The sequence below is a fragment of the Propithecus coquereli genome, unplaced genomic scaffold (genome assembly GCF_000956105.1).
Source record: "Propithecus coquereli isolate 6110/MARCELLA unplaced genomic scaffold, Pcoq_1.0 Scaffold186, whole genome shotgun sequence".
NCBI lineage: Eukaryota > Metazoa > Chordata > Mammalia > Primates > Indriidae > Propithecus > Propithecus coquereli.
The window spans coordinates 564,378-587,335 of NW_012143412.1; the positions used below are offsets into that span (position 1 = coordinate 564,378).

The 22,958-nt window shown below is 36.5% G+C and overlaps 1 protein-coding gene across 1 annotated transcript in view; it reads left to right on the top strand.

Annotated features, from left to right (window-relative positions):
• NUP205 (nucleoporin 205kDa) overlaps positions 1-22,958 on the top strand; it is a 129,034-nt gene that overhangs the window by 103,747 nt on the left and 2,329 nt on the right. Inside the window, 10 exon segments of the mRNA XM_012642751.1 lie at positions 1,987-2,135; positions 3,121-3,312; positions 4,197-4,318; positions 6,289-6,427; positions 8,045-8,171; positions 12,359-12,435; positions 14,790-14,918; positions 15,108-15,234; positions 20,985-21,151; positions 22,681-22,804. Coding sequence (XP_012498205.1) covers positions 1,987-2,135; positions 3,121-3,312; positions 4,197-4,318; positions 6,289-6,427; positions 8,045-8,171; positions 12,359-12,435; positions 14,790-14,918; positions 15,108-15,234; positions 20,985-21,151; positions 22,681-22,804 — 1,353 coding nt within the window.

Genomic DNA, 22,958 nt, shown 5'->3' on the forward strand with positions numbered 1-22,958 from the left:
CTTGTCTCCCATCCCACTGAACAATATGCATAGAGTGGTACAACATCTTTCTTTCCTTCACACTAAATCACAGTACATATGTAGTTGATTCTTTTAAAATGGCTCTGTTCTTCCAAGGTATGGATATAACATTTAACCATTTTCCTTATTCTTAGGCATTTAAATTATTTCTATCTTTTTTTTCCTTCTACCCCAGCCCCTCCCCTAAATTATTTGTAATTTTTTACTGACACAAAACTGCTACATCAAATATTCTTTCACATGCCTGTATTTTTCAAGAAGGATGCTTCATGGTAGAATTTCCATGTGAAAGAGTATGCACATTTTTATTGTAATAGATTCTATCAAATGGCCTTCTAAAAAAAGCGTTAGCCGTATAAACTCTCGTCAATAGTATACATATATCTTTTTGTACTAGTGTGCGGTTTCTTCAGATAAATTTCAAGAAGTAGAATTCTTGGCTTAAAGATTTGCGTATTTAAAATATTGATAAATGCTGCTTTCTAAAATGTAGTTAGCATTTTTAATTGAGAGTAATAATCTGGAACTTTTGGTCTCCAGTCATGAAAAATGTTTTTAACTGTTCAACAGGTGAATATATAATACTCTATGGCAGAGTTATTTGCTATTTGTTAAGAACTTGTTAGAAGTACCTTCTGATAGTGGATATTGTACATTGTACATTGTTATTTTGTACACAGAGTCTTAAAAACCACTGTGTGTAAGGCTCAGTTGATCTCATATTATTCTGGTAGTGGTTGTATATTATGCCACTTGTAGTACCTCAGAACATAATAACCAAATGGTAGATTATAGACATGTGTAGTACCCACTTGAATAATGAATGCATGAAGATATTTTTAAGGTTAGGAAATAGAATAATTGGAGAAGTTTTTTAAATAAACATGAGCTTTTCTTAAAAAGAGAGATAGTATTGGGATTCCCCCACCCCCAACACCTCCCACATGTTTTTTTTTCCTAAAGTTTTTTTTACATTCCATTAGTTTGAATTGGCAAAATCACTACCTAACCACTGGGTGGAGCTCTACAATAGGCTTTTTATTAATATAAAAAGTCACCAGGATGACGATTTAAAAACTCCTGCTATGTAGTAGTTGGGAGGGGAAATCATGAGATTAGTTCCAAATCAGGTTATTGCTTTATTTATTTATTTACTTTTTAGAGACAGAGTCTTATTCGGTCGCCAGCTGGCATGCAGTGGCTCAATCATAGCTCACTGCAGCCTCAAACTTCTGGGTTCGAGGGATCCTGATCTTCCTGTCTTAGCCTCTTGATAGCTGCAACCATAGGCACATGCCACCACAGTTGGCTAATTATTTTTTTAGTTTTTGTAGAGACAGAGTTTTGCTATGTTGCCCAGGCTGATCTCGAACTCCTGGCCTCAAGCAGTCCTCCCATCTTGGCCTCTCAAAGTGCTAGGAATACAAGTGTGAGCCACTGCATCCAGCCTCGGTTATTGTTTTATTTCGTGTATTTGTGAGACTTTTCTAAAAGGTTTACATCAATCTCATATAAAATCTCATATTGTTAATTGTCATTGTACTTTAAAGTCACCTTTATAATGGATGTGCTTTTATTTTTAATAAAAAGATGTTTTGGAGGCAGATTTTTGTTTATGTTGTACCTGATTCTTTCTAGGCAAATTCACAAAGATTTCAATAAAAGACAAAAGATTAACTGGATAAATATAGGATATTCTCTTGGGGTCTCATAATTCATTTTGATTTCTTTAAAAAAACAGACAGTATCCTTTTCCTGATACTATTATTATTTTAGTGTACATGCATGAAGTATGTGCGTTGTGTTATTGAAGTTTACCTGGCTGGACTCATTGGCATTGCTCAGTGGGCCTTTGTGTATATACAGTAACAGAAGGAAGGATTTTTTTTGTTGCATATGAAATGTCATTGCTTGGTTATTAAACTGCTTTTTATTGAAGTGTTTTTTCTGTTTTAATCCTTTTAGCCAAGAAAACCATGTGGGAGAGGCTGACAGCCCCTGAAGACGTATTTAGTAAATTACAGCGAGAAAACATAGCCATCATTGAGAGTTACGGTGCCGCCCTCATGGAAGTGGTCTGTCGAGACGCTTGTGACGGCCATGAGATTGGAAGGGTAAAGTGACTCTTGTTTAGTGTTATAGTTGAATAAGTATTTTTACTTATTAAGGTATAAACTGAAGTTTAAAATGTACACTATATATAAGAATTATTCTTTATAATATAATAGTGGATTTGCTTATTTGCTATAATTTGGGACTTGTATTTTGTTTATTCATGTTTTGTTTAATTGTGTTTAGAATCTTAATTAATTCAGAATTTCCCCTCGGAGTTCTTTTTGCTAATTTTGAGGTTGGCTGGTAGAACAACTCTGGCAGAAACAACAGAAATGCTGCTTAATAAAGATATTTGGTTAAGGGAATGCTAGATAAATTGCCTTAGACTGAGTATATCTTTCTCTGCCTCAATGCTTTGTGGAGAATTTGCATTTATATGTCTTTTAAACATTGTGACGCACTGGTGAAGATGCAATGAGATGATAACTTTGTCCTAGTGGAAAATTATGTAGCATTTAAATCATGACCATGGGATTAAATCAAGACCATGGGAAACAGGATTTAAAAAAATAGGATAAAATATAAACTGTGTAGTGTTTTTATGCATAGAAAAAACACTGGGAGGAGATAAACCGAAATGGGTTAACTGTGTTTATCAGATTGTGTATTTCTTATATACTTTTCTATATCTTCTGTAATGAGGGTGTAAAACTTTGTAATTAGAGAAAAGAGCTATTTTAAAAAATTCTTTTCCTCTAATGGTAATGTTTAGATTCTGCCAAAATATATTTAATGCCATTATTTTAATGTTTTAGGTTTTGTTTCAGAAATATAACTTTACCCTGAATGTTTTCCTTTTATTAATAAAGTGATATTTTGGATCCATAGTTTTTACTTCTCAAGAAAACAAAATAAGGAAATTTTATTGTGAGCAACCATTCTCCTTGTGAAAAAAGTTTTTAGTATTTTCAGATAAAGACAATTATTGTCTCTGATTTTGGTAGCCATCTTCATGTTCTGAACTTCGATTTATTCTTCCTTCAGATGCTGGCCCTGGCTCTACTTGATCGGATTGTCTCCGTAGACAAGCAGCAGCAGTGGCTTTTGTATCTTTCTAACAGTGGCTATTTGAAGGTCCTTGTGGACAGCTTAGTTGAAGATGACCGTACTTTGCAGAGCTTACTCACTCCACAGCCTCCCCTTTTAAAAGCCCTTTATACTTACGAATCTAAAATGGTAAGGCTTTATTGACATTTGATGTTAGATCAACAGGTCACTTCCTCTTGGTGTTATAGACGTATTAAGGAAAATCAATGTGGCATACATTTTGAATACTTCTATCATATAAGCTGTAATCTTTTTAAAGCAGTTTTAAATTTGGAGATCTGTGTATCTTCTGAGCATGCAAAAAATGGGTGAAATGATCTTGAGAGGGTCAATTAGATAATGGGACTGCTGCTTACTCACTAACTCAGCTTGCTAATGGTGGTGATATGACACCCAGTGCTCCATGAAGAGAGAGCAGAATTGTCCTTCTACAGCATAATTCAGACTGTATTAGTTGCCATATTGAAAATTCCCATGTAGAGGTGCTAGTTCTACTGTAAACACGGAATTTTCAATACAGTATATAATTCATCATTTCCTTGCCTCCAGATCTGTTTCAATTTCTCTGTTTCCTCGTGGTTAAAATGATCACAAATGCCACAATAATAGAAGCCTAAGAATAAAGTCAAAGGTTCTTCATTAACTCCTTTTTCCTCCTTCATTCATTTATTCTACAAGTATTAATTTAATACTTACTATATGCCAGGCTTGGTACTAGGTGCTGGAGATACAGCTGTGAGCAAAACAGACAGACTTCCTTGCCCGCCATAAGCCCACATGATGATGATAGAATCTACAGTTTAAGTGAATACTTGAACCACTGTCTGCAGGCACTGAGTCCTCATAAAAGTCCTAGGAGAAAGGTGGTATAATGTGCCCCTGTGGCTAGCCCAGAGTTTTTCTTCAGTGGTGACTAAAGATGAGGAGAAATGTGCTGTGAGAGTGCTTCACTTTTATATGAGGCCCTTGGACATGATTTCAGCACTGATGATTTTTCTTGTGTAACTTCTTAGGCATTTCTCACAAGAGTGGCTAAGATACAGCAAGGTGCTTTAGAGCTGCTGAGATCTGGGGTGATTGTGAGACTAGCGCAATGCCAGGTTTATGACATGCGCCCAGAAATGGACCCACAGGGGTAAGTGTCCATATAGATTCGTTTGGTTAAGTTTCCAGTAAAGGATTATTAAGGGGAAAAAATTTCCAAGAATAATGTTGCCACTGTTTGAGCAGTACTCTTTTACTTGATGTGGGGATTTTCGATCATATGCTCCTGTCATTTACTAATAAATGGAAGTTGGTAATAATGGTAAAAGTGGGTAGCGGTGGGAGAGAACTTTGTTAGTAAATGTGTACCTTCCCAACCTTACTATTTTGTTCAGTGGAAATACTTGTTTTCAGTGACAGTGGTCCTTTAAAGAATTACAGTAAAATTATAATTTGTTGTCGATTTCCTATTCCTGATGATTTGAATAGGATTTCAGTGTTTACATTTTTCTCATTTTAATATTTTACTTACTGCTTGCTAATTTGAAAGCTTCAAGTGAAATTGTTTTCAAATTTCAAGCTTTTCAGATTTCTCAGTTCAGTTGGAATATGGAAAATTCAGTTTGAATTTTTTTCTTTTTTGTCTACATGACTGCAGCATTGTTAGGCAGACAGTATACTTTCCTAGCAGTACATAACACTTAGGTTAGATTTAGTAATTGTTTTTGGAGGATCCATTGCCGAATTGAATGTTTAACGTTTTCAGGCTTAACTACATACAGAACTGTTTTACCTCCTGGGAAAAAAAAATTTACTTTGGTATTGCTTTCTAAAGTTTTAAACATGAGAGTTATTATTAATATTTTCACTTTAGGTAAAAAGGGTTGAGTTAAATACTCTTTAGTTTGTGGCATGTTATCACTTCTCTGTGCAAAGCTTCTCACTTATTTCTGTATTCTGCTTCCATTCCCTTAACAGGCAGCCATTTTCATTTGTCCAAAAATTTAAATATTAATATAAACATTTATAATAAGTAAGAGTTTATTAATACAATGTTCTGAGACCTAATCTTAAAGATTAAGTGATTTTATAACCTCATTTTTTTTTTTTTTTTTTTGAGACAGAGTCTTGCTCTGTTGCCTGGGCTAGAGTGCTGTGGCGTCAGCCTAGCTCACAGCAACCTCAGACTCCTGGGCTCAAGCGATCCTCCTGCCTCAGCCTCTTGAGTAGCTGGGACTACAGGCATGCGCCACTATGCCCGGCTAATTTTTTCTATATATGTATTTTTAGTTGTCCAGATCATTTCTTTCTATTTTTTTTTAGTAGAGACGGGGTCAGGCTGATCTCAACTCCTGACCTTGAGCGATCCACCCGCCTCGGCTTCCCAGAGTGCTAGGATTACAGGCGTGAGCCACCGCGCCCGGCCTATAACCTCATTTAACTCTTTTAAATCTTGTTTTATTTTATACAGCTTGAGTCTCCCTAATCTGAAATCTGAAATGCTCTGAAGTCTGAAACGCTCCAAAATCTGAAACTTTTTGAGTGCTGATATGACACTCAAGGAAATGCTTAGTGGGGTGTTTTGGATTTTGGATTTTCAGATTAGGCATGCTCAACTGGTAAGTATGTATAATGCAGATATTCCAAAATCTGAAAAAAATCCAAAACACTTCTAGTACCAAGCATTTCAGATAAGGGATACTCATCCTGTATAATGGACAGTGTAGAGTCATTTTTGGATTGGGTAGAGGAGAAGGAAATTGGAGGAAAGTAACTTGGTTTTGTCTACATCTTACTCATAGTCTCTATGGCCCAAGGGAGCATTTAAAGAACAATAAATATGTTTGGGAAGTTTCAAGCATTGTCTTTTTAAATTATGCAGGTTTTCCTGAATAAGATTTTTCAAAATTCAAATAACTCCATTTTTTACTAAGCTATAAGTTTAGGCAAAAGCGTATTTCTTTGCGTCACTGATGTACATATGGTATACAGAGTACTCATTAGCAGCTTCCCATCTTAATCCGCTGGCTGTAATTCATGTGCCACATAAATGGTAAGGAATTGCTGAGAGTATACCTTAATTCTTGTAATGTTGCTCTCCTTTGGTTGAAACGAATAAAGCATATTTGGCATGAGAGACCCTCCAGTGTTCATCCCTACACCAGTGGATCGCTACCGTCAGATTCTCCTTCCTGCCCTCCAGCTGTGCCAGGTCATCCTCACGTCTAGTATGGCCCAACACTTGCAGGCAGCAGGGCAGGTAAGATGAATCTCTTGTTGGATATTGTCTACTGCAAAATCTTCATTTTACAAATGCAGAAACCCTATGCATAGAAAGCTTAAGTGAATTTACCTTAATCCTAATGTTTGTGACAGAGCTGTGTGTAGAAAACAGGCCCCTGTACTTTGCTCTGAACTACGCTGGCCCATTTTTGTACTCTTGTTTGAATGAAACAGCTAATAGATTAGTGAGATAGAAAGCAAGAGGTTGAAATTTGTTCTTCTATAAAAGAATGTAGTTACTATGATAGGAATAAGCTGGCTTCTAAAATGTAATTTAAGCAGGTATTTATTGAGAGAAGGCTATGTTAGGCCCTGCAGAAAATACGAAAGATGATAACACCACATTTATATACGATATTTAGAACTATCAAAATATTTTTAAACAGCAGAAATTAGTTTTATTTACATTGCTTTTCAGTGAAACCTTCAAACATGTTTTTTTTTGTTTCTCTAGTAATATAATAAATGATTTAATCTTTCAGTGATTAATTAGGTTTATCATCATGAATCTACAATCTTTTATTGTATTGCTTTATTATATTGTGGAACTGTGTCCTAAAATGCTTTGATTTCTGGTGATTTTTGTCTAGTTTCCTTGCCATCAGGCCTTAGGCCTATCTCACCAGGGTAGATGCTCTTGTTCCGAAAGGGGCACCTTATTTCATACTGCAGGAGTCTAGGTTGACATCCTACCCCTTTTAGGCCTATGTGGCCTTTAAGTCAGTTTTTTAGAACTCAAAAAATTTGCTTGTCTTCTTCTTGATTAAGATTTCTTAGAAATGGGACATTTTGATACAAGACATTGGTTTCCTAGCACCAGTCTTGTATTGCCTGAAGCAGAATCACCTGAGTGGCCTCTTAGAAAAGTATATAGATGGCTGAGTTCTGTATCCAGCGGTGATGGGCTGAGGCCAGGAATCTGCATTAAAAAATAAAAGCAGTCACAGTTTCTGTGTGATTCAGATCCTCAGCTTGTTTTGGCATAGTCTGTGTCTTCAAGGTGTTTATAATCTAGTTGAGATATTCATATGTGAAAGTACTGAGAGAATCCTCCATGATGGTGCATTAAAAATGCCAAGGTATAAGGGCAGAGTTTAGAAGGTCAGGATTTATGTCTCTTTTGTTTTTACCACATCAAAATAAGAATTAGGCAAGATTGTTTATTTGATTTTCCCCATATCACACTTCAATAGAGCAGCTTCTTGAATTCTGTAGTTGTTTTTATACCTACTCATTTTAAATTCTTGTTCTAGTTCCATTTGGACAAACAATAAAAGAAAATAGAGGTCAAATAATAGTTTTCATAGAGTAGGTCCAAGTTGTATCATACTCTTCTATAGTAGCCTCTAAACATAGTATTTATAAACTTAGAAATAATCCTTATCTTCAGCTTTCTTGTTAATTTTAGTTAAATTTTGCTTCCTGAAGAAATAAACTATAAATAAATGTAGAAAACAATTTTTACCTCTTATTATTCCTCATTATATCGAATTACTGCAACATTATTTAAAAGATGAGTTACACATTTATAATAAAATGTTCTACTCTTCTACCTCTATGTTTCTTCCATTTCTCCTCTTTTTCCATGGCTTAGGTGTTGCAGTTTCTCATTTCACATTCTGATACCATACAAGCAATTCTGCGCTGTCAGGATGTTAGTGCTGGGTCTTTGCAGGAATTGGCTCTGCTGACAGGAATTATAAGTAAAGCAGCACTTCCTGGTGAGTTGATTATGTTGAATGGACTTTTAATAATTCTTTACAGACTGACACATACTTAATAGATTGAGGTTTTTGTTATCTTGCAGCTGTATGTGACTTATTTAAAATTGGTACTAACAGAGTTAATTGCCTTTCTATAAGTAATAAGTTTATGTTTATAAAAATAATACATGCTCATTATAAAAAAAAAATCCAAAAATTTTGAGGAGATAATTAACACTCAAAATCTCACTACCTGGAAATTATCAAATGTTAACATTTGATAAATAGTTTTTCTAACATTGCTGTATGTATATGTACATATGGGAGAGATAGAGACATACAGAAGTAACTTTTGAGAATGGGATTGCCTTTTACATGCTGTTTTAGAGAGCAAATATTTAATTTTACGTGAATTTAACAGATAAATTAATTGCAGAGAAAGGGAAGGAATTGCTGAATTCCAGACAAATGTTTCTTCACTACATGAGTATAGAGTTATCATCTATTAAAAGATCAGTATGATTAAGGAAAAAAGATTATCAAAAATTATTAAGATATTTTGGTCATTTTCCCCTACTATAATTTCTTTACTACGTGTAAATTTTTCTCAGTTATTCCCTGATAGGAAAGATGAAATGATTGGTTCTTTTACACTTCCTCTTCCACCTTCATATTATGTTTGCTTATATCATTTTTACTATGTCAGGCTTTATAGCATTTACATTCAGTCCTGCAACCAGCTACTTAGTTGTACATTTACATGGAGTCACTGCAAAACGCCCTTTGTGTTTCACCCCCACTCCCACCCCATGGCTTCACCATTCATCAGTTCTTTCTTTTGATTTATCTCTTGGTATTTTTAATTTGTACTGAGGTCTCCTTTCTCAAGAAAAAATATATTGTCTTATACTTCCTGAACTCTCTAATGTTTAAGAATGTCTAAACGTTGCCTTTGTTCTTGAATGACAGCATAGCTGGTTATTATTATTTTCTTTCTCTCAGAATGTGGATGTGGAATATCAATGATAACAGCTGGCATTTATTAAGGATTTGTGTGCCAGGCACTGTTTTAAATACTTGACATGTTAATTGATTTGAGGACACAGCAGTCTTATGAGGGTAGAACCATTATTATCCACATTTTACAGATGAGGAAACTGAGGAACAGGGAGATTAACTTGTCCAAAGTCACACAGATAACACCGATAGTATAGTTTCCCAGGCCGTATGGCTTCTGAGCCTATGCGCTTAACTACCAGGCTATACTACCTCCATTTTTATGTTGCTTTGGAGAAGTCTGAGGCAACCCCTGAATCCACCCCATGATCCCCAGTATTTTTTCCTGTTTGGGGATGTCTCGATACCTGAGCCCTCTGGGTTGGGAGAAGTCCATAGTTGGGCAGGGCTGAGTACTGTGCCTGTTGAGTTATTAATACTTAGAGCCTGCGCTCCTTTTGAGGAGATCCCAGGGTCCGCTCCACCCAGTCTATGGTGTGCCTTAGTCCCCAGCTCATTCCAGTGTCCTAAATGATTCCAAGTGTGGCCACCCTTCCTGCCTCTACTAAGGTCCAGTAGTGCTATGGAGTGATTCTCCTAATGGGTTTTCTCTTGATTTCTCCTGGAATTAACTAATTGCTTTCAATCTGCTTCTCTACAAATTGCAGGATCTCCATGACAATTTGTAAGACTTTATTGATTTATCTTCTCTCCTCCCTGCTGCTTCTGAGGGGTGGATAAGGGCCATGAGCTGAATCATGCTGCTCACTGCATCAGAATTTTCTCTCTTTTTTTCTTCAGCCACCACCATTCTTTAGTATTTATGACATGAGTTGGCTCCTTACCTTTTTTGGTGAACCTCATTCATTTTGTAGGTCAATGACAAGAGGGACATTCTATGACACTACTTCATTCTGCCATCTTAACCCAAAAGCCCCTAGTTAGGTATTTCTTTATGAGAATTTACCTTTTATCAAATCCTTCGGCAAAGGTGGTTTTTTTGATGAAGTCTCCTTTGATTAACTTTTAAAAAACACCTAACAATTCTATAGTTTGCTAATAGCAGCTTTTGGCCATGTTGAATGCACTGGCTTGGCATTAAGGTTGTATTCAGAAAAGTACTATTTATTTTAACATGTTTATGATAAATTCAAACAAAACAAATGAATAGAGTGAAAGCACCCTGAGCATCAATGCTTGCTCTCTGATAGGAACCAGTTGTCAGTTTATAGTTATTTTTCTAGAAATTTCTAAGCTTGAGTGTGTGTATAAACATTTTCCCTTCCTACACAAATGAAATCATACCATACAGAGTTCTCTGTAGCTTTTTAAGAATTTTATCTTGGAGATCTTTTTTCATCAACGCATATAGCTCCTAAACTCATTCTTTTAATTGGCTGCATAATTTTCCAGTTGTGAGATACTTAACAGACCCTTGTGTTTTAACCAGACCCCTATGACCAGACTGTTTCTCATCTTTTAAAAATCTGAAACAGTGTGGCATTTAATACTGTCATGTGTACATGTGCATGTGTCTGTACTTCTCTATATACCTGTATTTGTCTCTTGTATACGTATTCACGTATTTCTGTACATTAGAACTGGTAGGTTTGATAAATTCCTGGCAGTACTTGGTCAGAGATATATATACTTAAATTTTTTTTAAAGATAATGCCAGCTACCTTTTAAATTTGTAAAAACACTTTTAAAACAAGTTACACTCTTATTAACCTTACTGTGCACAGTTCAGCCCTTGATTGCATATGGTTTTGTGTTATCCTATAATTTCAGCATGCATTTTTGTCTTAAATGGTCCCGTAACATTGCAAGCCAATTTATAGCTTTGTATCCCCCAGAGTGCCTAGCCCTCTACTGGCTATGTCACACCTCCACAAATCTTAGCCGATTGATTTTTGTTTCTGTGACTCATAGATATTCTGAAAAGTGTTTTGGAATTGAGAGTAATATATGTAGTATGCATAGAATAGGTAGGTAGCATTTAACAGAAAGGTCTTATAGAAACTGAGAATTGGAAGTCTTCTTAAATCAAAGCAGTGCAGGTGGGGAAACAAACTCCGGAGCACAGGGTCTGTTGCAGAGATCAACAAGTTTGAGGACAAAGAAGAAAAAGTCACAGTTCCATGATAGTGTTAGATGCAAAATCCCAGGTTTCAGGGAGTTAAGTTGGGAAAGAAGAGCCTAAGAATTACAAGCAGCAATTATAGACAGACTATTTCAGAAATTTGATATTAACCAAGTTTTTGCTCATTTTTGTTTTGTTTTGTTTTGGAGTACAAGGGAAACTTGAACATATTTTCGAATAGGAAAGATCCTCTGTGGCAGGGTAGATTTTAATATGCTAGAAAGGAAAGTAATTCTAGGAGCACGTATCCACATGTGCCAGGTAACAGGAGGACTTTTTTGTCAATTTGTGTTGTTGAGGGCTGAGCTCATCTAGAAAGCGGAAGGCTTGTTATTATGAGGAGAAAATGATAAGGTTCTTGTTTACATGCTTAGAAGTGAGTAAGGAATGAGTGAAAGGGATTCTGAAAACACAGAAAGTTAGGGTGGCTAGGACAGGTTTAGGTGGGTTTTCCTCAGCATGACCAGTCATGGAACAAGGAAGCAAACCAATGGGGAGAATGCCCTGCAGGTTTGTTTGGAGGGCTCAGTAGAAATCAAGAGAGGCCATGGTACCATGAGTTAGAGTGCCTCGATTTAGAATTTTGTAAAGGGTGCAAACTGAGAAGTTAAATGGAAACTTTTTTTTGCAAACTGTATTTTGCTTAAAGGAAAAGAAAAATCAAATGGTCCAGTACCTAGAAAGGTCAAAAAGAAATGGGTGTCATTCCTAGTGTTTTATATTCTAAACTCTTTCATGAGAAAGTAATTTACTACTGAATTTAGAAAATGTTAACTTTTATGGTTATAAAAACAATTAGATTTTTCTTGAAAACTTTTAAAAATGCCTTTTAAAATGAACTCAATCTATATTTTAAATTGCATGTGAATGTACATTTGCTGGTGCTGGTGTTATTAACATATAAAAGGTACTTACAGTCTTTGTAAAATTGTATTTATCAAAACTCTTTCATGGCAAGAGTGTTCATGTACATAAAGAATCTAAAATATTAGGAGCTCTCTTCCTAGTTTTTAATAAAAGCTTTTATTTATTATAAAACTATTTAAAAGCATTCCAAATTTTATAGGTATATTAAGTGAACTTGATGTTGATGTAAATGAAGGATCTTTAATGGAGCTACAGGGACATATTGGAAGATTCCAGGTAACTGATTCTTATTACTTTAAATAGCAGTTATAAGACATATTACAAAATGTAACAGTCCTCTGATCAGTCCTTACCATTTTGCTCCTTAGATTTGGGAAAACCCTTTCAACTGTTTTAATCCATTTTTTGGTATTTCTAAATAACATTCTTATGTTGCTGTTACTTGATTTTCCAATTTTGAGAATCAACTACTGACTTTCCATTGAGGAGGATGGAAATTTAGATTTCTTTACTCCTTGTTTTCCATCATACAGTATGTACATTTCTCATCACACCCTCCTGGAACTCAATATATTATATCACAAATTTGGTTATATTAATATTTAGTGTTACATCCTTATAATTGTATAATATAATGTTATTTATGATTAAGCCATGGATGATACTGTTACTTTCTGTGCAATGTTTTGTTTTCCCTAGAGTTAATAATTATTTCTTTTTTTATTTGCTTGGTTTTTATGTACTTAATACTAATTTATTCCCAAACTCTCCTCCAGTTCTATAAACTTTTAATATATTCAAACAGATAGTTTATCAGTTAGATAAACACATTCTTTCTGGGAGCCTCCTGGCCTGCTTTGGTCTGAACATCTTCACTTTTTTTTTTTTTTTTGAGACAGAGTGTCGCTTTGTTGCCCGGGCTAGAGTGAGTGCCGTGGCGTCAGCCTAGCTAACAGCAACCTCAAACTCCTGGGCTCAAGCAATCCTACTGCCTCAGCCTCCCGAGTAGCTGGGACTACAGGCATGTGCCACCATGCCCGGCTAATTTTTTAATTTTTTGTAGAGACAGAATCTCATTATGTTGCCCAGGCTGGTCTCAAACTCCTTCCTGACCTTGAGCGATCCACCCGCCTCGGCCTCCCAGAGTGCTAGGATTACAGGCGTCAGCCACCGCGCCTGGCCACATCTTCACTTTTAATTGGCAGAGTAATTGTATTTATATACTAGAATTTGTATTTCATGGTTTTTAATACAATAACTAACTAGTCCTTTTTTCATGAATTGTTTTTCAAGTCTTTAAAGAAAAATGCTGTTATTAGCATTGTTGTGTACATATTTTAAACTCTAGATTAAATAACCTATGGTATTATTGGGACTAAGGGTATACACATCGTACATTTTTATATCATAATTGTCAAATAGCTCTCCAAAAAGGATTGCTCTTGCTCCAGCAAAACCCAGCAATACCCTGGGTTTTTTAAGTCCTGTAACTTTTTCATTGGTAGGGAGAAAAAGACCTTTTTGCTAGATTCTTTCATAAGGTGACCTTTGGAAACGTCTGAGCACATCTGTTTTATCTCTAAGAATAGGAGATACACATTTATAGGTTTTAAAAATAGATACAACTAATCTGGCACAATAAATTTATATTATAGCCTCATTAATATATTTTGTCTTATCTAAACTTATTTAAACTAACATCAGTTAAAATAATAAGATAATTATGTTGTATGTGTATATATCTGTATATTTATATCTATATATGGTGTGACCAATTTTTAAAATACATGTTTTTATTTTGAATTTATTATGTGCAGAACATTGTGCTAAGCAATTTAAATACAACACAATACAATTTCTCAGGTAATCCTGACAACAATCTTATAAGATATGAATTGTTATTACCACTTTAGAAATGTGAACATGCAAGCTTGAGGAAATTAAGTAACTTGTCCCAGATCACACAGAAAAAAGGTATACCTGCTATTTGGAACCCATGTCTCTTGAGTCCAAACCCATGGGCTAACCACTGGATTTGCTGCCAGTTTTGAAAAGCTTGTCCTTTCCCTCTGAGAACCATGGGAACAATGGTATTCTCAGGTGAAAAGTACCAACATTTGAAGCTGGTGACATTTGCATTTTATCTGCCTGTTTGTTCCCAACCCATTTATGAAGTCCCTAGAAGCAATCACAGGAGTAACAACCTTTAAATCTGTGCATTGTTAATGTGCTTGCTGTGAACCATCTTATAGTTGACCTTTCATTTTGCTTCTCATTTGTTTATCAACATGTGTTTCATTTAATGAATATCTTCCAAAGAATTATTAAATACTTTTTGATACAATGCAGAAAATTCTTTGGCAAATACTTAGATTATATTAGGGATTTGTTGCTAAAAATTATCGGTACTCTTTTCACGAGTTGCCCGCCAATCAAATACCTTTGCAAAAGAGGTGAATTTTAATAGTACAACCTTTAGTTGACCCAGTTGGAAGTAAAATAATCAGATGCTTTAAAGAATGATTCCATTATCCACTGACTTTTTCTTTTTTCTACCCCTCAGGAAAGAAAGGTCACTAGTTTTAAATATATTCCGCTAGAGATCAACAAAATATCTTTTTCTTTCTTAGCGCCAATGCTTGGGACTACTAAGTCGTTTTGGTGGCTCCGACAGACTCCGTCAGTTTAAATTTCAAGACGATAATGTGGAGGGAGATAGAGTGAGCAAGAAAGATGAGATCGAACTGGCTATGCAACAGGTAAGAGGAGTGAGAATTGTGTGACTATTCTGTAAGGTTTTTATGTTTTAAGAGAAATTTGATAAAAGTGACAGATGTGAGAAATTTTATAAATTAATTTATAACCTGTTTTCCTTCAAATCTAGATTTCTGTGATATGAGGGCATTTTGGGGGCTAATGTTTTTGTTACTGCTGTTCTTCCATTGTAGATTTGTGCCAACGTAATGGAATATTGCCAGTCACTCATGCTACAGAGTTCCCCCACCTTCCAGCACGGTGTGTGTCTCTTCACACCTAGTCTTTCAGAAACTGTTAACAGAGATGGACCACGACAAGGTGAGCCTAGTTCTTTCATTCTGTATCTGAGGAACTAAGTTGCTGTGATTATGACACAGCTCTTCATCTTGGCTCCAGTAAGATGCAGTTTTTCCATTAAGTGTCATTAATGGGAAAAATTTTAAACGACTTTTTAAAGGAGTAGCAGGTATTATTGTTAGACTTATATATACGGTTGGAGTGCTGGAGAGAATAGAGAAATTCAAGATTTTCTGGGGATAAATCAAGAAGAACCATGTGGGGAGAGTATAATTTTGAATAGTACTTGGGGTCCCTGAAGAAAAGAAGTAGGATTGGAGAGCAAGCTAGCTGGATAGAAAATATGAAAATATAACACTTTCGTTATGTTAAATCATATTGAACTGAATTTAGTATCTAAACTGGGTTTTGTATTATAGCTCCAAATTTCTGTAACATAGCAAAATAAATTTAGATACTAAGCAGGCTGACTTAGCCTATGATTTTCTGATGACTCAGTAGGGAAGATGTGGAATATGGGACAGGGTAATGGCTGAGTTAAAGCTGTAATCCTATGGCACACTCGGAAAACAAAGCCCATGAGTATCTTGGTGGTGGTAATGGAATGGACTGTTGGTGATTTCAGGAAGCCTCTGTTTGAGATTTCTGAGAATAATTGTTTCATTTTCATCCTCTTCAAGAACTTACTTTGTCGGCCAGGTGCGGTGGCTCACGCCTGTAATCCTAGCTCTCCGGGAGGCCGAGGCCGGCGGATTGTTTGAGCTCAGGAGTTCGAGACCAGCCTGAGCAAGAGCGAGACCCCGTCTCTACTAAAAATAGAAAGAACTTAGCTGGACAACTAAAAATATATAGAAAAAATTAGCCGGGCATGGTGGCGCATGCTTGTAGTCCCAGCTACTCGGGAGGCTGAGGCAGAAGGATTGCTTGAGCCCAGGAGTTTGAGGTTGCTGTGAGCTAGGCTGATGCCACGGCACTCTAGCCTGGGCAACACAGTGAGACTCTGTCTCAAAAAAAAAAAAAAAAAAGAACTTACTTTGTCTGAAAATTGCTTAATCACAAAACATATGTATTTAGTAGAATGGTAATATAAAATAATATTATGAAAAATACAGTTTAACAATATATAACCTTATAATATATAAATTATACTAAGAACTCTGTTAGGCTCTAGTATAAAATATACTAGCTAGTAGGATTAGAAATTTTTTGTTGAGCTATTATTTATATATGACAAAATTCACCCATTTTAGGTATACAGTTCGACTAATTTTTGGTAATTGTATGCAGTTGGGTAACTACCACTGCAATCAAAATATAGAATAATTCCCTGTTCCTTAAAGGTTTCTTCTTGCCTCTTTACATTTGATTGTTTCCTTCAACCCCTGGCTTAGGCATCTGCTATTCTGATTTCTGTCACAGTAGTTCTGCCTTTTTTCCCACCAGCATCTGCTTCTGTGTGTATTATGTCTTGGTTTTTTTAGGGTTTTGCTATGCAGGAGCAGGGAGGAGAGTCTTGTCTGGTATGATCTTAGTTTGTCGTACTGGAAACCAGAAGTCCTTAATAGCTAATGAGATACCTTGATGTAAAGATAACTTTCATTAAGTGATTCATTGGGAGTAATTTTACTTAGGTGAGAGGATGTCTTAAAGAAGTTGGGGAAGTAGCTATAAAGATTTATAATTATCTCGTATGGAGTAAAATGCTTAAATTAGACTGGACATGTCCTTTGGCTTAGTTAGCAAATTAATTCTACATAGTTTTGTTTCCTTCTACATTCAAAAAGTCTGCTGCCGGGAAAACCGCTCTAGAACAAAAAGGGGCTGCCATGGGAGGGTTCCAATCCCTGCATGGCCTCACCAGCCTGAGAACAGAGTTATCTTTCTAGTCCAGGTGACTCGACCAATGTGAAAAGAGAGGTCATCTTTTCTTAGGAAGGGCATGGAATGATTGGGAATCCTATCCAAAGACCCCTTCTCATTTGGTAGAGGGGTTTTCCTGTCACCCAGCAGTGACTTTTAACCTGATCTGTCTCCTTTTACCTGGCAGTTTAGAAGTGAACATCAATCTGTTTATTAACCTTTGTAGGACTATATCTTGATGAAGATCTCTAACTCTGCCTCAGAGGGCAATCCTTTTCTTCCCCCTTGAAACTAACCTTTTATTAATAAAACAAATTTAATGTGAATATAAAATTTTCAAATAAAAATGTAATTTTGTCATTCTTTAAAAACATTAATCATATGCTAATAATTGGTAATTATTAAAATTTTATTTAGTTGTTACTCATTTTGAGCCAGTCCTAAAGACCATTCTTTGATGTTTAATACCTGAAGTTGAGCTTTTTAAAAATTTTTTTAGTGAATGATGTTTTATTAATTTTGAAATTTGATATCTAAGTTTAGCACTTATATATCAAGAAAAAATAGTTAAAATAAGAAGCTTTCAGGTAGCCCCTATTGTTAATGACAAAAATCTAGGCACCACACCATGAAATACAAAATTTATTTGAATCAATCTCTAGTGGAGAAGTCAAAGTGGACCCACTATGATTCCCATTCATAAAACTGTAAATTTATTTCTCTATAATGCAACTAAATAGCCTTGTAAGGACCACCCCACAGGGCTTCTGCCTTTTTTTCTTACCATCTTAAATTTATTAGTCTTTCCTGTATAAATCCTAGACCCATCTCCCTGGCTAAATAGGAGTTTATTAAATACGTATTCAGTCTTCACATTTTTCTCCTTCTTTCTCCTTGTCTTACCAGATTTAATGTCTCAAGTGGCCTATGTGCCCATAGGATTAGCCAGGAAGTAGCGCGTAGCCTGCCACCTCTGCCCTGTCCTGGCGGCCTCTGCTGTGGCCTGCATGGACCCACTTGGTCACTAACATCCTGAGATGATATTCACACCATGAGGCACATCTGGGGCTCATCTTGTTCTCTTGGGTTCCATACTTTTCTCCTGCTGATTTCTCAGCAGTGGCCTCTAGTGCTTGTGCTCCCCTCACTCTTTAGCCTCTGCTTCCTGATCTCAGGCCTCCTCCAGTTCTCTTACTATATCCACATTACTTCCAAGACATCCAGGAAGTTCTGGATCCCCTGCACTCCACATATATAGGCCCTGGAAACCAGGAATAGTATCTCAGACCCATACACCAAACCCCTTCCTTAACATGAGTAATTTTTTTAAAATTTCAAAATATTAAGAGAATACAAATGTCTTTGTTACGTGGGTACTTTACCCTTTGTAATGCTTAAGTCGGGGCTTTTAGTGTGCCCATCACCAGCACAGTGTTCATTGTACCCAGAAGGTAAGTTTTTGCCCTTCCCATCCTCCTCCCTTCTCGATTTCCAATTTACATTTCTTTGTGCCCATGTGCGCCCATCGATTAGCTCTCAATTATCATATTAGAGAGTACATGTGGTGTTTGTTTTCCCATTCCTAAGATACTTCGCTTAGGATAATGGCCTCTGGTTCCATCTAAATCGCTGCAGAGACATTATTTCATTCCTTTTTATGGCTGAGTAGTATTCCATGGTGTATATATACACCACATTTTCTTAATCTACTCATGAATTGATGGGCACTTAGGTTGATTCCACATCTTTGCAGTTGTGAATTGTGCTACAATATTTGAATGCAGGTGTCTTTTTGATAAAATGACGTCTTTTCCTTTGAGTAGATACACAGTAGTGGGATTGCAGTAGTGGGATTGCTGGGTCGAATGGTAGGTCTACATTTATTTCTTCGAGGAATCTCTATACTGTTTTCCATAGAGGTTTGCATTTCCACCAACAGTATATAAATGTATCTCTCTGTATCCATGCCAGCATCTGTTGTTTTTTGACTTTTTAGTAATGGCCATTCTTACAGGGGTACAGTGGTATCTCATTGTGATTTTAATTTGCACTTCCCTGATCATTACTGATGTCGAACATTTTTTCATATGTTTTTTGGCCATTTGTCTATTGAAGATGAACTTTCTGAAACCTTATAAATTGTTATTTTTCCATTTTTTTCTTAGACTTTTTAAAGGGTTAACAACCATATTTTTCTCTTCCAATTCTAGACATATGTGTAGGTAGGTATGTGGTAGGTTTGAGAATGCTTAGTTATAGAGAGGTATTTTAACCTGGTGGTTAAGAACACAGACTGATGATGACCTGGCTAGATCTGAATCTCAGTTCTATAAGTAACTTATTGGTATGATTTCAGAAAATTACTTAAACTCTTTGTTACTCAGTTTCCTTATTTGTAAAATGGAAGCAATAACAAGCTCTCCTCTGATGAATTGTTGTAAGGATTAAATGTGTTAATATATGTAAAGTCTCTTAGAACACTGGCTGGCACTTAGCACTACAAAATGTCAGCTGCTATTATTTTCATTATGGTTATTGTCATGTAGTGTATATTACTTGTGATCCAGGGACCCTTTCCTATTGCACTTACAATTCTGAGACCACATGGTCTGTGGTCTGTCCTGTGGGATCTTTTTTTGTAGTCCAGTTTCTCACAAGTCATCTTCATCTTGTGTCTAAGTCTGATAGCCTCTGAATGCTCTAATATTCTCTAGACTTGAGCAAGTTAGTGTGGTGAGAACTCCAGAAATTCTTTGGAGTCCTCCCAGCATTAGATCATCTTCTTAGTGGATATCTTCCTACCAGGGTATAGAGATCACACAAATATTATCTGGGGACCAGGGTATCTAATTTTACTAGCAGGAGGCTCTCAATAATGACCTGTATTGTAAAGATTGTAACATATTTACTGTAGTCTGGGAAAGGATACCTGGCACATTGAATTTGTCTGCAATATCCTGGTTGGTGACAGCATCCACAAACAAGGGCCTATTATCTCTCTTTCCCTTTGTAGAAAGTTCTATGAGATCTGACTTTAGAGCAAAGTTAAGGGAGTTGGTAGTTAAGAAAGCCAACACAGATCTCTCCTTCAGTACTCATGACAGTTTGGGCCATTAAACAAAGATTATCTTCAAATTGAACTTGAAGTTAGCATGGTATTTCCAAGAAATCCCTCAGTCATTAGAGGAAATTGCTCTAATTATAGCACACAAACTATCTCTGATGATAATGTTATTGTTCTCTAGTTCTTCTTCCCTCTGCAAACAACTTTTATGATACCCCACTGTTCCTTTGCACCTTCATTAGAAGGTAGCCAGGTAAAAAGCATATCATTTTGTTTTGCTACCCTAATGGAGTTGTTATGGTAAAAAACTTGTTAAAGTTTAAATCTAGTTATATTTTTTGAATATTTGGTTAGTGCACTTGTCTCTTTGGAAAAATGACTTTCAGCTGTCAATATAGTAACCAGAAAGATGCAGACCAGAAATGAATCCATATAACTAGAGCCATCGGGTAAGGCAGGAATCACTCACCTGAGGACAGGAAGCCCCAGAATTGTGTATATGGTTTGTATATGTGATGGGAGGAGGGATGAGTGTAAAAGCTTGTAACTTTGATGGAGTCCTCAAAGAAGTCTTTACCCAGTGAAGGGTAGGCTCTGTTGATCTCCATCAACCAAATTTCTTTATTCTCTCAGGGTCTCCAGCCTTATGTATGTACCTGATTACAGTAGCTCCTTACCACACGTTCTTTGAACTATCAATGGTATTTAAAAGTAGTCTTGGGTTGGTCTTAATGATAGCTTACATGTCCTTAAATTCTAGGGCATCCCTTGTTTTAAAACAGGTCATTAGAAATTTGTATAAAATGCTTATAAGTGGAACAATGTTTTGTATCATTGACTCTGTTAGATACCCAAGCTCCAGTGGTTCCATATTGGCGCCTGCCTGGTTTAGGCATTATTGTCTACCTGCTGAAACAGAGCGCTAATGATTTCTTCAGCTATTATGACAGTCATCGACGGAGTGTTAACAAGCTACAGAATGTAGAGCAGCTTCCCCCGGATGAGATAAAAGAGGTATGAATCTTATAATGAGCTCTGGGGACTTGAGAAGTCATTGCTGTTACGAGGGCTGGGCTACTGACCTCAGACTGAGTAAAAATGATATGTGCAATATGACTGAAGGAATTGGAATGATTCTTCTATGAGACTTGGAAAAGAGTTTCTCACCTTAGCACCAGCCTCATAAGCATAGAAACTCCTGACTGAAAAACAGTGAAGTAGCAGCTGGCCTTCAAATGAAGAGTTTTGGGTAATTTATACTGTAAAATCTGTGCTGAGAAACATGAGTTTCTATTGCAGATGTTTTTTCAGTAGAACTTAGGTAAGTGTCTCTGTTCCTTCAGCGTCTTCAATATCTGTTTAGGGAATTTTTCAAACCAATGAGATAGCATATCAGACTTGACCGTCTTCTCTCAGTGACCCAGAATCAATCCCTGTACTTATTATAGCTAAAGATGCTGAATTACTAGCCTTGCTCCCTAAGTAGCTTGCCTTCTTTTCTATTTGGCACAGCTGAACTCTAAGGCATCTCTTGGCCAGTTTCTAAGGCAGAGCTAAAGCTTCCTGGTGTCCAGTGGCAGCCTGGATGTTGAGCCATTTTGTCATTCCTGGTTTGTGCCAGGTTTTCTAAAAAATTCCATGTCATTCTTGTGAGTAGTCAAAGCCTATTCCCTCTTGCCACTCTTCTGATAATCATAGGGAACATTTATTGTTTATGATGTGCCAGGCCCTGAGCTGCAGGTTCTACCTGAATACATGAGGCAGATATTATTGCTATTCCGATTTCTTAGGTGAAGAAGCCAAGGCACAGAAGGCTTAAATAACTTGGCCAAAAGCACACAGCTAGGAGGAACAGGGTGAGGCAGGAGTTATGGACAGGGTTCAGGTAACCTCTGAAATTGTGTGGTTTGCATCTGGCAGTCCTTCCTCCCTAATGTGTAGCTTGTTGGCGATGCTCATACTCGCAAGAGGAACTGCAGCACCATAATAAAGCATGTGCCCTTCCATCAGCCTCACTTGAAACACCTTCTGTCAAACCCAGTGTCACAACACTAAATTGAACCACTGCTTATTATGTATGCCAGATTGAGAAGTGATCAGGGGAGGCTTTGGTTGGTGATCATACTTTTGTTATGCTCCAGAAGTCTACTTTACTCTTTCCTCAGAAGATACCTGACAGCTGTTACAGAAATTCTCCATGGGATTGTTAGACGTACTGATGGAAAGACCAACTGTTTTGTTTTGTTTTATTTTAATGTGACAGGAAACTCAGGGTTGGTGCGCCCATTAGCAGATTGCAAAGGTCTATTTCAGGGACAGACTTTTTCAAAAGGCAGGAGATAAACATTCATTTGTGAATGTGAGCCTCTTTGGCTCTCATTTTTTAAAATTAGTATCTTCTTAAGTAGATAATAAACTCTTGTCCTTAAGGATGTTTAAATTTGAGTGTTTTTTGCAGCACTTACCACACCTGCGTATAGTAGACTCCCATTAAATTTTACAATTTATGCCATTCTAATACTGCATTTGTTTCTTTCCCTTAGTTGTGTCAGTCTGTGATGCCTGCTGGTGTCGATAAAATCTCCACTGCCCAGAAATATGTTCTGGCAAGACGGCGTTTGGTGAAGTTGATCAACAATCGAGCTAAACTGCTTTCCCTTTGTTCTTGTATCTTTTATGAAATCATAGGCTTGAATGGTGACCTTTAAGTGTAGGAACTGTTTACTTATTCTCACATTATTTGCGCTCCAAAACCACATGGGGGGGGATATAATTACTGTTAATTTTTTTCTGGTAAATGCCTGATATAGTTCCAAATCAT